Below are 15,676 nucleotides of genomic sequence, written 5' to 3'. Positions count from 1 at the left end.
GAGGGTGGAGGGACAGAGAGGCTGCAAGGCTCCTGGACTGAGCAGGGCAGAAAAGCGGATCTAAGTGACAGCTCTGCCAGAGCGAAACTCCTCCAGACGTGGCTAGGGAAAGGCTCCTGGTAGAGGAACTAAGCGTGGACAGAGAGGGTTTCCTGGCAATAATGTGCACTGTCTCAACTTTTCTTTGGTAGGAAGAGAAGAAAATGGAAAGAGGGCACTCGGGAGCCATGACCCCAGTTTCAGGGCTCACAGCTGAACCCAAGTGAAGAAGCCCCTTTTTGCCTACCGCCCTCAGCCGAAGGAACAAGCCCTGCATCTTACTGAGGAGGTTGAGGGGAGTCAAGGGGCGGGAGAGGACATCCCGAAAACTCTCCATCCATTCGCGCTGCTCCTTCTCGCTGGGGCAGGTGAAGATGAACCTCCGCTGCGGGGTGACGATGGTGATGCCGGCTTTCCAGCGATTCCCTCGGATGCCCTTAGGCAGGTCTTCATACACCTGGTACCCCTGCTCATCGCTCCCGAGAAATACCTGGCCCTGCTCAAAGGCGTCCTGAAAATAGAAGACACATGTCGTCAGAGGCCACACCTGGGTCTGAGGGCCACCTGCAGGCCCGATAGCCCCCCAGGCCCATTTTAGTAAGAGGTGTGTGTGTTGGGTGGGGCTTCTGCTGGGGATTTCGGCTAGATGGGACCCAGAATTTAAAAGGCTCAAACCATAAAAGACATCACACACGGCATCTGTTTAAATGATACTTAATATTTACAGAGAGTTAACTCTGCACCATGAATTCAAGTACTTCACATGTAGTAACTCATGTGATAATCCTCATGGCAACCTCTGAGGAAGGCAGTGTTATGAAGCCTATTTTCTGGGGGAGGAAACTGAGGCACGGAATGCTGAGTGCTCTGCCCAGAGCGCACCCCTACAGGTGGCAGGGCTGGAACCGGAGCCCAGACAGCCGAGTTCTAGAGCCCTCACTCCCAACTGACACTCCACAGCCTCCGGTTGGAACAGAGTCCTGCCGGGAAACACCTGTCTTAGCTACTGACACGTCGGCAGCATTTTGGACACACATAAAGGACTTCCTGAAGGTGAGGGAGAGCACAGCTTCACGCACAAGACTGACTTAGAGACAAGTGACGATGGAGGTGTGCCTCTGGCTGGGTCTCTCCAGCCCTGTCGCTTCCCCATGGTCCCCGACCAGCACTGACCCCACCTCTGCCTGCGGGTGCACAGCGGCGGGGCTGGCAGTGGCTCTTACCAGCGGGTTCTTGTAATAGAGCAGCCTCCGCTCCTGGGGATCCAGGGCAAACCACCTTTTCCTGAAAGGCTCTCTCTGCTGCAAAAGAGGGAACCTCGTACCAGGCTCGGCCAGGCCGGGGGTGGGGGACAGAGGTCAGAGGGCCAGCCTGGGCCAGGCCGAGAGAGCTGGCGGGTCCCAGCCCCGCAGTCGCACACCCCAGCGCCCCTCCCCAGGCCTAGAGCTCTGAAGGCTCCGCCCCCCCACCCCCCCTCCACCCCATCCCTCCCCCAGCCCCAGCTTCACCCTGCTGCCTCCAGGTGCTGCCTGCGTGGGTTGGAAGAAGCATTTTCCCCCTTTCTCAGGCTGTGGACAAGAAGTCTCAGAAAAAGGAAGCTGGGAAATCAGAAGTGGCCACTGCTCGGCGCTTCTGAAAGCGCTGGCCTTGGCCAAATTCTATCCTAGGTCAGGGGAAGGAAAGCCCCTGGCCAGAACCACGGGGAGGGCGGTGTCACCAGCTGGTGAAGGAAGAGAACCTGCAACCCTTTTACAAGTTTTCCAGCTGCCTGAGGCTTTCTTTACCCTGATTGCCTAACACCTTTCACTGTCATCTTAACAAGCATCCTGTCAGCATATTACATCTTAAAAAAAAAACAAAAACAAAAAAACCTGCACTGGAATGCTGTCGCTTTGGGGTTCCTTTTTAGGGAGCTCCTCTACTTTTCCCTTCCTTTTCCCTTTCCCTCCTCCCTTCCCTGCTTCCGCCCGTCACAAGCCCCCACCATTTCCACCTTGTGACTTTGAGCCTCGCCCCACCAGCATGCAGTTGGGCACCCAAGCATGGGTATACATAGGTGTGTTCTCTCAGACTGATCACTAGTCCCTGCGTCACTTGAGTGGTCCTGGTAGGGCCCCAGCACAGAGCACACAAGCGTTCTGGAAAGTCAAAAGCTGTCCCCCAAGGAGTCCCTTTTCAGCTATGCTTTCCCAAGAGTAGGATCAGTTAGATGGTGTTAAGAGGACAGAAGCCGATGGTGATGTTGATAAAGCGGGAGGATGCCCAATTACAGGGAGAAGCACCTGCAGCGATGCTGGACCACACTCCAGCCACCCGGTCTCCACTTGGTCCTCCACCCCCGGAACTCACAAACATCCATTTACTTCCCCTTCCTCCTTCCTCTCTGCCCCTGCTTCCCCATTTTCCCACCTCCCAAATTCTGCCCTACTGCCCACTGGGACAGGGGCCACGAAAGTCTCCCCGGGAGTGGAGGATATACCTTTGGACCAGTCTTTTCCATGAAGCCTTGCTTGAGGTAGTTCCTGGTGATGAGGGGCACGAGCTGGGGGAAGAAAGACACACACTGACACCCCTGCCTCACACCCAGGAGCCCGAGGTTCCCCATCGAACTTGGCTCCCCAAAAAAGGAGAAGTTTGGAATGGGGAAGGATGTGTACGCATGGTTCAGGGGGTTATATTTGGTATGGATGCAACATTGACATTTCAACAGAGCCAGATAACAGCACCCCAGATGTCTGCAGAGCTCACCAGCACAGCCAAGTCTTGGTTTCAAGACTTAGTTTAAGGATTCCTTCAGCAACTCCAGAAGGAGGACACAGGCAAGGCGCTGAGGAGACCCTCCTGGTGTCAGGGGGGCATATTCTGAGGATCTACTGTGTGTCAGGCTCTGCGCGTCATTCTCAACCACACTGTGAGGTGGATGTTATCATCTTCGTTGTGTATATGAACAAACCAGGCCTCAGAGAAGTGGTTGTGGATTTTCTCAAAGACATGTCATTGGTAGGATGAAGAGCTTTCACATCTAGAGGCGATGGACACCAAACAGACACTAGTGGTAGCCCTACCGCTACTCTATGATGCTAAAGTATAAACATGGCAGAACCCTCTGATCAGGCCCTTGGCCAAGACCTGGTCATTGGTGGGGATTCTGACCCAGGGCCATAGGAGGTGATGGCAGGGTGGGCAAGTAGAGAAAGCTCTGGACTAGGAGTCAAGAGACCTGAGTTCTAGCTCCAGGTCTGACCTCAACCAGCTGTGTTACCTTGGTAAGACCTTATGCCTCTCTGGGCCTATTTCCCACTATGTAATAAGGATACTGGCCTATGTGATCTGCAGGATCCCTTCCAACTTGCCATCCTATGCTCAGAGGAGCTTCCAGGGATTGATGCTGGCCTCCTATGCTCCAGGGCGTCAAACTGGCAAGTCTAGAGTTTCAAGTGACAGCCCAGGTTTCTGAGAACACAGGGGTTCTCCAGAGCCTGAGCCCAGGGCAGGGACGAAGGGGACATGACATCTGGGAATAGGAATGGAAAGTCTGAAAGGGAGAAAGTCGTGAGCTCAAAACGAAAATATAAAGGACAACACTCCCCTTTCCCTAAAATGCATTCTGTAGGCTTTAATTCCTTCATTTGGAGAGAAGACAAGTCCTGACAGCTCAGTCGTCTGAACTGGAGCCAGAGCAGGGGAAGTCTAGGCCTCGGGAAGCCAATGGAAGAAGAAGGAAAAGCACGTGGATGGGGTTCTACTCACTGTACCTTAGACACCTGGCTCACTGGACTGACGGCAGCCCTGGAGGCAGGGATTGTCCCCATGGTGACAGATGAGTAAACTGGGGCTCAGAGAGGTGAGGGGACTTGTCCTACATAACACATCAGCTTCTCTGACTTTGAGTCCATGCGTTTTCTTATCACAGGACCACAACCCCACTTGGGCTCCCCAGGTTTCTGGCATCCGGATCCCTGAGCTTGAGTCAGGCCTGGGTGGTTGCCCAGAACCTCACGTCATACATAGACATGGGGGGAAGAAAGATGGGGAGAGAGGTGGGCGGGGAGGAAACTGGGGGTGGATAAGGGGTAACGATGGTGGATGAGGGAGGTAAGAGGGCATTGAGGATGTTGGTCAAAGACCAGTTTCCTCCGCAGGGGTCAGCAGAGTTGGAGAGCTGGCCCAGAAAAATGAGGCTGGGCATCTGCACTTTGTTCTCCATCCTCTCCAGCTAGCAGTCAGCACCCCCAGCGCCCCGCCCACGGAAGCGGGCAGTCACCAGCTCCGGGTGCTGACTCTGCAGACCGGGAGGGCCCTGACTCTGCAGACCGGGAGGGCCCTGAGCCGGGTCTGGCTGGAACTGCTCCTAGAGAATTGCCATCTCAGTGCATCACTGGGTCTGGAATGGACCCCTGTTCCAGACACTTTGCTCCCTGCAAACTTGGGCATTAAGGAGCACTTAGGCTTTCAAGGAGGGTCTAACAGTTGGGATTAAGAAAGTCCCAAGACTGAGACTTCCCCGGTGGTCCAGTGGTAAAGAATCTGCCTGCCAATGCAGGGGACCTGGGTTTGATCCCTGGTGGGGGAACTAAGATCTCACATGCCGCAAGGCAGCTAAGCCCGCAGGCCACAACTACTGAGCTCGTGCGCCTCAACGAGAGAGCCCATGTGCCGCAAACTACAGAGCCCATGCGCCCTGGAACCCATGCGCCACAACTAAAGAGAGAAAACCCGCACGCCACAACTAGAGAGAAGCCTGTGCGCCACAAAAAAGAGCCCACGCACCGCACCGAAAAGATCCCGCATGCCTCAACGCAGATCCCGAGTGCTGCAACAAAGACCCGACGCAGCAAAAAGAAAGAAAGAAAGAAAATAAATAAATAAATAAATAAAATAAAATAAATAAATATTAAAAGGAAAAAGAAAGTCCCAGGACTAACACGGTCTCTCCACCCCTATCTCTTACAAAATCCTCCTAGAGCAGGCCTAAGACAGGGACCAGAATACAGCACCTCAGGTTTGGAAGGGACCCTGAAGATGACCCAGACCAAGCACCATCTTACAGATGTGGGAACAGATGCCCAGAGAGGTGACTCAACCTGCAGTGGTTACACAGCAAGTTAGCAGCAGAACATCCACAAGAGCCTAGGCCTCCTGGCTCAGGGCAGTATCCTCCAGCCCACTATACAGCTTCCCCAGCCAAGCCTGAGAGATGTAGATGGATGCTCCAGACATCTGAGGACAATCAAATGAAGCCGTCAGGCTCCCCATTACCTGGGCCATGAAAGGCAGACTGTTCCTGTAAGAATGACAATGGGAAAGATCCCACTACCTTCCTTATACCAGAATATGAAAGGGCAAAGGGGGGAATGTTCGAATGTGAAGAACACCTTCGGTTATGCACTTGACCTTCCTGGGACTCAGTTTCTCATCAGTGAAATGAGAATAATCACACTCATCTAACTGCTGGCTGCAAGGGATTACTAGATAAAAGGGATTACAAGATAAAATGGGCTCAAAAGCACTTTATAAGCAGTATGTGAGGGACCATTCACGCATTTTAGTGGGAGAAGGGGTGAGAAAGAGATGCCCAAATCCTGAGCCCCTTGACACTGTGAGTGGTAGCCATGCATCCCGAAGGCGAGAGCCTGACCCACTTTTTGGAGGCTGCCTTGCCAGGGGTGAGGCCATAACCCCCAGACTCCCCAGGAGAAAGCTTTTGGTTTCCCACTAGGTCCCCAACCCCAAATCTCAAAGTCTTTCCTGCAAACAAACTGAGGCTGGCCTCTGAGTGTCTTCAAGGTCAGCAGACAAGAAGCAAAGGAGATGGCAGAGAGGAGATGTGGAAGTTGGGGTCCACATTTAGCTCACCTCAGGCTCCGGGAGCTCAGGAAAGGCCATTTTTAGGTATTGGAGACGGGCTGCACGGAGGGCATTGAACCAGTCCACTATCTCCTGCGGAGAAAAATACAAAGGACAGATGGACAGCCAATGAGACAGAGTAGTGGGGGAGCTGAGGCTGGAGGCAAGAAGCCAGCTGGATCTTCAGGTCTGGGCACATGCATGCACCCCCAGTCCCACTCAGGGGCCTGTGGGCTGACCACAGGCATCTGGGAGGACAGGGCCAGAGCCCAGGGGCATCACCTGAGCAAGTGGGAAGCCACTGACAGGGAGATCCCCAGAGCCATGGGAAAGGACCAAGGCGAACCACATAGGAGTTATGCAATGGCCTAGGGCAGTGCTTGGCACTTTCTAATGTGTGTATGAATCACCTGAGGACCTCATTAAAACGCAGATTTGGATTCAGTGGGTTTGGGGTGGGGCCTGAGATTCTGCATTCCTAACGAGCTCTCAGATGATGTGACGCTGGTCATTGGGACACACTTTGAGAAGCAAGGGTCCTTCGATGTCAAAGACTGGCTTTCAGGTGGGGGCAGGTGCACCTGGGGATGCTCCTCCAATGCGAATGCTCATCACCCGGAGGGCAACTTAGGCTAAAGCTGGCTTGGACCTTCTGTGTCCCTCCGGGAGAACGCCTCCCTCGGCAGTGTCCACCATCGTCTCTCACTTTATCCAGCTGGCTTTGCCTCTGCTCTGCCACTCTCCTTTCAGTTCTCCTTATGGCAGCCAGAGTCATTTTCGAATTGCAAATCTAACTGAGTCTAGCTTAGAGTCCTCTCCGCTACCCTCAGGAAGAGAGTCTAAGTTCTTTGCCCTCTGAGCTCCTTCCATACAAAACCATTGCAATCCCTCCCCCATCCCAACACATGCTATTACCTCTTCCTGAAACACTCTGCTTCACCCAGCTCTCCGCCCTCACCCCCAACACACCTTTCACCTAGAACATTCTACTCATCCTGAGGGTGAGTTTAGATGTAATAGATTTCTGCTCCACCCAAGCCCTGATTCTATGAGAACTGCCCCACCCATTCTCAGCCACACACCACCCACCCACAGCTGCAGCCTATGATCCTACCCACTCTTGACCACAGCAACTGGACAAGGGCTGCACAAATGCAGAGGCTGGACAGGGCTTATCAGATTCTTTCTCCCAGGAATTTGGAATTGGGGAGCTAGCTGAAAGAGCTGCTGTGCTGCACTTAGATGTAATACGGTGATTGAGAAATTCATTTGAATTTGGTTTCAAAGGTATGAAACATCATTACCCTTTCTCTCTTGCAGGTCAAATTTGCTGGCCCCGTATTCCTGAGTTTGGAGCTCTCCTGTCCTGGGTGTTAAGAAACTTCTAGAGGCTCAGGCACTAAGGGAACGGGACCATCCCATGAAAGACCCGCCTAGGCCTCCACTTTGGAAGGGCTCTTTGGTCACAAACTGGTGGCTCTGGGGCAAAATCCAACCTGCATACAGGTTTGTTAGGCTCCTGAAGTTCTGTCTGTTTCAATCCTCTATACAGGTTTTCCTGTTTGCCACAGCCTTAAGGCTGTCCACTTTACTTTTCAATTGCCCACCTGGCTCCTGTGGGCATGAGTTTGAGTATCCCCCCCCCCCCAATTTATGCCCATCTAAGGGAGAAGCTGGGGCATCAAGGGAAGGAGGAGACCGGCCAGAACCAGGTTGCCAGATGCTCTATAACTGGGTCAGTGGTAGGGAGCCAGGTACCGTAATTGTCTGAGACCTTGGGCACTGCAGCAAAAGTCCTCGTAGCAGTCGCGCGGGTAGAGGGGTAGCCACTGGTATCCAGCCAGTCTGGACATGGGACTACAGCAGTGAGCCCAGTGTGGACTGAGAACCAGGGATCTCCTCCATGTCTCCCCCACTGCACAAGTCCCAAGATTCTGGTAAAGCCAAGGGAGGGAGCCGAGAAAGATGACTGATAATAGATTTCTTGGCAATTTGGGGAATGAGATCGTTGAATTTAGAGAAACAAACAAGTGAGACATTATTGGCACTCCTGGTTTTATAGAACAATGTGTTCCTGTTAGAGGGTATTCTCTCTCTCTCTCTCTTAAACACACACACACACCACAGTTCCTGATTCTAATCTCTCAGGAGGCCAAGCCATACTACTGGCCCTTGAAATAAACACTCCTGTATCTTTCCCATTCATGCCCTGTTTAAGCTGGTTTGAGTGTTCTCCTTTTCAGCATATTCACACAATTCTTAAATAGATGCTCCTTCCTCTGGAAAGCCTTTTTGACTGCCCCCTTCCAGCCCACCCACCCCCCAGACTAGGCTACTTATATGTCTCCTGTGTGTCCCTAGCACGGCCTCCAGCCCATCCTCACACAGCATCATCAGTGCCTATTTCCCCATCTGCCTCCCTCCCGAGACTCTGAGATCCCAGAACCCCACTCATGGCTCTGCCCCATTCACTACACACCCCAGGGCTGCACACATTGTGGGGAGGAGCGCGGTAAGGATTTACCGAAAGAGTGAATTCATGAATGCATAAATGATACAGATGTGAAATGACTCACAAGAGTTTGTCTTCTTCTGCAGCTGCCACAATCATGAACAAATTACAGTAGCAACTAATGTTTACAGTGCACTTCACCATAATGAGATGCTTTCACGTTCATGGTTCATGGTCACTCAACTCTCAAAACCCCTCTGGGAGGTGGACGTTAACAACCATAAACAAGCAGACTTAGGAAGGGAAGGAACCTGCCCTAGTAACACAGCTGGGAGTGGCAGAACCAGGGCCCCAGCTTCTGACTCCAAACCCAGCTCTTCGGACCACGCCAGGAAGTCAGCCCAGCATGTGGAGGGGGCATGAAGCCTGCTGGGAAGGTGATCCACGGTCACCATCCCAGCGCTAGGGCCTTATGGGAAGATCTAGTCCCTGTACCTGGTTCCTGGCTCCTGCTGCCAAGGGTACCCCCTCTAGCAGAGGCACTTGGGGAGGTGAAATGGGTGCAGGGCTCAGTAACCATTGGCTACGTGACTTTGAGCAAATTATTTAACATGCCCATGCCTCTGTAACACGGGGATAGAACATTTCCAGGGTTGATCTGAAGATTAAGAAATGATGTATAGTGACCGCCAAGAAGAGCACCTGGCACAGAATTAAAAAGCAACTCACAAAATGTCAGCCCCCACCTTTGCCCCCGCCTCACCTCGACTTAGCATCTCTGACCCTTGCCCGGTCACATGACCCTGCTCATCTGGACCCAGCTTATTCTCTTGAACCTGTACTATTGGCCTGCTCTCCTCTGATGGAGTTGATTTCCTGGACCTTTAAGTGGTGCTTTTCCCAAACTTCAGTGTGCATAAGGATCACCTGGGCATCCTGTTAAAATGCAGCTTCTAATTCAGTAGGTCCTGGGTGGGCCCAAGACTCTAGTTCTAAGAAGCTCGCAGGTGATGGCTAATGCTGTTGGCGCCGGACCGAACGCTGAGAAGCAAGGCCGTGGAGTGAACCGCTGCCCAAGCTTCGATCCATTCCTCCTCCCATATTTGGAATCTCCGGCCCCACCTGATTTGCCATCCCTGGGCATAGTCCCTTCTGCTAAGTGGATGCCCCTTGACGGCTGTGCACCATCCAGACACACCCCTGGTACCCACCAGGTTCCTCTCCCTGATCTCGCTCTGCTTTACTTGTACCTCTGTCTCCAACTAGAGAGTGACAATAGGGAATTCCCTGGCAGTCCAGTGGTTAGGACTTGGTGCTTTCACTGCCGTGGGCCCTGGTTGGGGAACTAAGATCCCACAAGCCACGTGGTGTGGCCAAAAAAAAAAAAAAAAAAAGTGACAATAGGTTAAGGTGAACAGCAGCAGCAGATCTCAGGAGGCTGCTGTGCAAGGGGGTCGGCGAGCTGGGGCTGCCGGGTCCTGGGGTGCCGAGCTGGAGGCTGGTATGGAAACGCCATCCTCTCACCTTCCCACTCTCATGATACACAAACAGGTTCCTGACGTGGCCCTCTCTTCGGTAGGTGATCTGCAGCCCATGGGGGTTCCCTATCTTCTCTGTCTGGAAGGTGGCATTCAAGTCCTTGATGCTGATGACAGCTTTGGGCCCTTTACCCTAAAAGAGAGGAAGCAGATACTTAAGATGCTGACAGTCAGCAGGGTGACTGCTCATCACGTTCCCCAGGGAGGCTTAACTGCAAACAGATGACCCGTATGGAACTCTGCATGGGTTTTAAATGTTCTTGCTCTAATATCAAGATGTACAGATATCCTACCGTTGTCCTGTATTCAGCCATCCCACCATTCCTGCTTAATCAGATTGGCCTCTCTGAGCTGAAAGGGGGCTTGGAAAGACCTTAACTTAGAACTTTTCAAAATTTTTAGCCATAGAACTTTTTCTGAAACGAATCATCAGGAATTCCCTGGAGGTCCAGTGGTTAAGACTTGGTGCTTCCACTGCAAGGGGCACGGGTTTGATCCCTGGTTGGGGAACTAAGATCCCGCATGCCGTGTAGCCAAAAAAAAAAAGAATTTGAAACAAATATCCGTGGAAGGCAAACAAATAAAATAGATAAAACAAACAGATAAAAGCAGGGGTGGGGGCCTCAGGGCACACCCTCCCACCCTCCCACCCTCCACTCTGTTCTCAGGGTCTGAACACAATTCGAGCACTCACTGATGCTAAGAAGGCCAAGGGAAAACAAGTGCTTCCTTTCATAACTGATAAGAGAGAAAAATGATACCAACACTCTAGTCCCATAATAGCTGTTACCCACATGCAGCTATTAAAATTAAAACTAGGGGCTTCCCTGGTGGCGCAGTGGTTAAGAATCCGCCTGCTAACGCAGGGGACACAGGTTCGAGCCCTGGTCCGGGAAGAGCCCACATGCCGCGGAACAACTAAGCTCGTGCGCCACAACTACTGAGCCTGCACTCTAGAGCATGTGAGCCACAAATACCAAGCCTGAGTGCCACAACTACTGAAGCCCGCGCGCCTAGAGCCCGTGCTCCACAACAAGAGAAGCCACCGCAATGAGAAGCCCGCGCACCGCAACGAAGAGTAGCCCCCACTCGCCACAACTAGAGAAAGCCTGTGCGCAGCAACGAAGACCCAGTGCAGCCAAAAATAAATAAATAAATATTAAAAAAAATTTAAAACTAAATAAAATTAAGACGTTAGTTCCCTAGTCACACGTAGTCCCATTTCAAGTGCTCAGCGGCCACCTGTGGCTAGTGGCTAGGGTATTGCACAGTGCAAACATAGAAAATTTCCATCACTGAAGAAAGTTCTAGTGGACAGTCTTCTCTAGAGGGAAATTTGGTCATATTTACTAAAACATTGAGTGTTTTGCTTTGACCCACAATTTCACATCTAAGAATCTATCCGAGGAAGTAACTGCATTACTATGCAAACATGTATGTCAAAAGATGTTTACTGCCATGTTGCTTATAACAGTAAAAAAAAAAAGAAGAAGAAATTATTTAAATGTCCATCAATGATAATGGGTTAAATAAATAAATCATGGCATATCCACACAATAAAATATCACAGAATTTTTTAAAGGAAAATTTAAATCAATATCACTAATATGAAACAATGTCCATGATATCCATGTGTGAGAAATACCAAGTCCCAGAACTGGATGTATAGTAGGAACCTATTAATGCAAAAATTATACACACATATATATGCATATACTATATGTATATAGTATATATATATAATGTACATAAACTATATGTATATACTATATGTTTGTTTGCACATACATAAGAAGTATGGACAGATTTATACCAACACTCTTCACAATGGTTTTCTTGAAAGATTACTGCATGACTTTCCTTTTAAAATATTTACTATGAAAAATACTAAAAATACAAAAAAAGTGTATTTAATTTTGTCAATATTGTTCCCAAAAAGGAAATTTGTTTAAAAAATACATTACTAATAAAGCCAAAATCCCTTTAATTACTACTTACCCTGTCCTTTTCCCCTCCTCCACTCCCCACAGTCAATCACTGTCATGAGTTTGATGTTCATCTTTCTAGTTCACTTTTTACACTTTTATACACACATACACATACCCATGAACAATATACAGTGTTGTTTCATGCGGCTTTAATTTACATAAATGGTATCACATTATATGGATCATTCTACATCTTGCTTTTGTCACTCAACGTTTTATCTCTGTCCATGTTGAGATATACCAATCTACTTGGCTCTTGTAAATGACTACACCAAAAGTTATCAGTCTATGTTCCTGTTGACAGATACTGAGATTGTTTCTGATTTTTTTGCTGCTGTCAGCTTGTATCCCTGGTATACCTCCGTGAGAGTGTCTCTAGGTCATGATTAGGAATGGAATTGCTAGCTCACAAGTGTGTACATCTTTGACTTACTGAAAACTGCCAAATTATTTTGCTAATGGCTCTCCACAGTGGTTGCACCAATGTACATACCGGAAGTAAATTTCCATCAATAACATAGAAGAGTTCCCCTTTCCCCATATCCTCACCAACCCTCAACGCTGCCAGTTTTTTCACATTTTTGCCAATATGATGGGTTTGAAATGGAATCTCATTGTTAATTTCTCTTATTCAACTTAATTGAGGTATAATTTATAAGCAATAAATGGAACTCACTTCAAGAGTACAGTTTTTTGACAAGCATATATACCCATGTAACCACCACCATGATCAAGATCTAGAACATCACTATTACCCTAAAAGAGTTCCTCTTGCTCCTTTGCATCAATCCCCACCCCACCCCAATCCCAATCACTTATCTGCTTTCTATTGGTATAGTTTTGTCTGTTCTGAAATTGCATATAAATGGAATTATACAGTACATACTCCTGTATAAGTCTTCTTTGGCTCAGAATAATATTTTTTAGATTGATCCACATTGTTGCATTTATTAGTAGCTTGTCTCTTTTTATTGCTGGGTAATATTCCATTCTATGGATATACTACAATTTTTTAATTCATTCATTTGTGGATGAACATTTGGATACCTTCCAGGTTTTGGCTATTACAAATAAAACTTCTGTGAACAAGATTTGTGGACAAATTTTGTTGTGGACATATGTTTTTGTAAATACCTAGGAGTGGAAAAGCTGGGTTATGTGGTTAAGTGTACATTTAACTTTATTAGAAATTGCCAAATTGTTTTCCAAAGAGGTTGTATCATTTTATGTCCCACCAGCAATGAGAGTTCCAGTTTCTCCATATCCTTGTCAACACTTGGTGTTGTCAACCTTTTTAATTTTAGCCGTTCTGGTGGATACATAGTATAACTCATTATGATTTTAATTTTCATTTCCTTGACTGCCAGAGAGATTGGGCTTCTTTTCTTGTATTTATCAGGCATTTTGGTTTCCTTTTCTGTGAACTACCAAACCATTTCCTTTGCCTCTTCTGCCAATGGATTGTTTTTTCTTCTTAATTTTTAGGGTTTTAAAAAAATGTGACCTGGGTATTAATATTTTGCTATGTTGAAATATCTTCTGAGTTTTGCTTTCTTTAAACTTCACTTTTTTGTATTACCCAAACTTTTCGCATAAAAATGAGTTACCTTTATAATTTAAAACTTTTCCATTTGGGTCAAGAAATAAAAAAAGAACAAAGGCAACTTGTTCTATTTTTAGACTGCTTTAGACTGAACAGGCTTAGGACTGAGAAACAGATCAACTTTTTCCAACCAAGGATGAGACTCACATCCTAACTCACAACAGCTACTGGGGTTCAGTGGCTGCTCCTAACTCTGTAGCAGCACTTTTTCTTCCTGCCTTTTGTACCGGAAATATTTTTCAGTGATTTAAACTGAAGACTGAGAAGAAATCCCTACTCTCTCTTGGAGGGTTAATACTCTTCATCCCCCATCATTTTTCATCTGGCCCCAGACTGAGGCCACACTGGATAGATCTTCTGGCATTGCTCTGGTCCAGCCAGGAAAGCAACAGGGGACATAAACAGTAATTTCTGCATGTAGGAAATGGAGTAAGATGAAGGCTAAAGTGCTCAGAGCTTGTCCTTCTCTTACTTTCTTGGCCATTCCTTCACATTCTCTTTGCTGGAAACTTCTTATCTTTCCTCTAAATATTGGAATATCCCAGGGCTCAGTGTGATAGATAATCTCCAAAGATGGCCCTCTCCAATTCCTTCCCTCCTAGTTTGCACATGCCACTCTACCCATAAAGAGGTGGAATCTATATCCCCTCCTCTTGAATTGGAGCTGGTTGCATGACTTGCTTTGACCAACAGAAGGCAGTTCCTGGCCTAACCTTTGAGAGGCCTGGCAGCATTCTCATTTGCTCGGGGAAAGCCGGCCGCCATGCTGTAACAAAGCTTGAGCTGGACTCCTGAATGAGGAACAATCACAGAGAGAGAAGGCACAAGGAGGATGCCAAAGCACCTGACATGTGAGTGAAGGCTTCCTGGGTCTCCTAGCGCAGCCCAACCACCCCACTGATGCCACATGGAGTACACTGAAGCAGCCGCTGCCTGCTCAAATTCCTGACCCACAGGATTGTGAGACACGATAGACTGATGTTTTGAGCCACTAAGTTTTAGGGTGGTGTGTCACTCAGCAACAAATAACTAAAATACTCAGTCCTCCGACATCTTTTCTCATCCACCCCCGCCCCCTGCTGAGGTGACCCCAGCCAGTCCGGTTGCTAAACCAGTTTACATGCTGATGACTCCAGCTCCAAACTCTCCCCAAATCTCTAGACTCAGAACTTCTGAGAACTTCTTTCTCAGTCTCTACTTGTATGACTAATAAGCATCTCAAACGGGAAAGGAACTCTTGATCATCCCCGTAGGGAGCTAAGTCTTTGCCATCTCAGCAAATGACAAATCTAGACTTCTAGTTGCATAAGGCAAAAATCTGGGAATCACTCCTGCTTCTGCTGACTTTCACACTCCGTGTCCAATCCTTCAGTAGATCACATTGGCTCTATTTCCAAAATACATGTAGAATCTGACCATTTCTAACCAGCTCCATCACCATTATCCTGATCTAACCCATTATTCCTCGCTTGGATTACTGCAATAGCTTCCTAACTGGCTTCTCTGCTTCCACCCTCGCCTCCCCCCTGCTCCATTCTCGCTGCCCTCCCTGCTCCATTCTCGCCCCAGTAGCAGCCAGAGTGCCCCTTTCCAAAAGTTTCAGTCAAAGCAGATCACTTCTGTGCTCAAAACCCTCCTGTGGCTTCCTAATAGCAGAGTAAAATCCAAACGCCTAAATGTTTCGTAAAAATATTCTGTGATAAACCATAGTGGAAAAGAATATTAAAAAAAGAATGTAAATGTTTTGTAAATCATATATCCAATAAGGGTCTTGTGTATAGAATATATAAAGAACTATTACGGGCTTCCCTGGTGGCGCAGTGGTTAAGAACCTGCCTGCCAATTCAGGGCGCACGGGTTCGAGCCTTGGTCAGGGAAGATCCCACATGCCGCGAAGCAACTAAGCCCGTGTGCCTATGAGCCACAATTACTGAAGCCCGTGTGCCTAGAGCCCGTGCTCCACGACAAGAGAAGCCACCGCAATGAGAAGCCCGTGCACCGCAACGAAGAGTAGCCCCCGCTCGCTGCAACTACAGAAAGCCCGTGTGCAGCAATGAAGACCCAACGCAGCCAAAAATAAATAAATAAACAAACAAAAATTAAAAAAAAAAAGAAAAAAGACCACATATTGTATGATTCCATTTGTATGAAATGTCCAGAATATGCAAATCTATAGAGTTAGAAAGTAAATTAGTGGTTGCCTAGGGTT

The 15,676-nt window shown here is 48.5% G+C and overlaps 1 protein-coding gene across 3 annotated transcripts in view; it reads right to left on the bottom strand.

Annotated features, from left to right (window-relative positions):
• The window catches only part of ADAP2 (ArfGAP with dual PH domains 2), a 35,037-nt gene that overhangs the window by 12,669 nt on the left and 6,692 nt on the right, over window positions 1-15,676 (bottom strand). For all 3 annotated transcript variants that reach the window (XM_057536231.1, XM_057536232.1, XM_057536233.1), the window contains exons 6-10: window positions 9,863-10,009; window positions 5,896-5,979; window positions 2,519-2,581; window positions 1,263-1,340; window positions 322-550 (exon numbers count right to left, since the gene is read on the bottom strand). In XM_057536231.1, coding sequence (XP_057392214.1) covers window positions 322-550; window positions 1,263-1,340; window positions 2,519-2,581; window positions 5,896-5,979; window positions 9,863-10,009 — 601 coding nt within the window. The remainder of the gene's footprint in view (window positions 1-321; window positions 551-1,262; window positions 1,341-2,518; window positions 2,582-5,895; window positions 5,980-9,862; window positions 10,010-15,676) is intronic.

This window comes from Balaenoptera acutorostrata, chromosome 20 (genome assembly GCF_949987535.1).
Source record: "Balaenoptera acutorostrata chromosome 20, mBalAcu1.1, whole genome shotgun sequence".
Classification (NCBI taxonomy): domain Eukaryota; kingdom Metazoa; phylum Chordata; class Mammalia; order Artiodactyla; family Balaenopteridae; genus Balaenoptera; species Balaenoptera acutorostrata.
The sequence above is the reverse complement of the archived record's forward strand: the minus strand, read 5'-3'. Positions and strand labels throughout refer to the sequence as shown.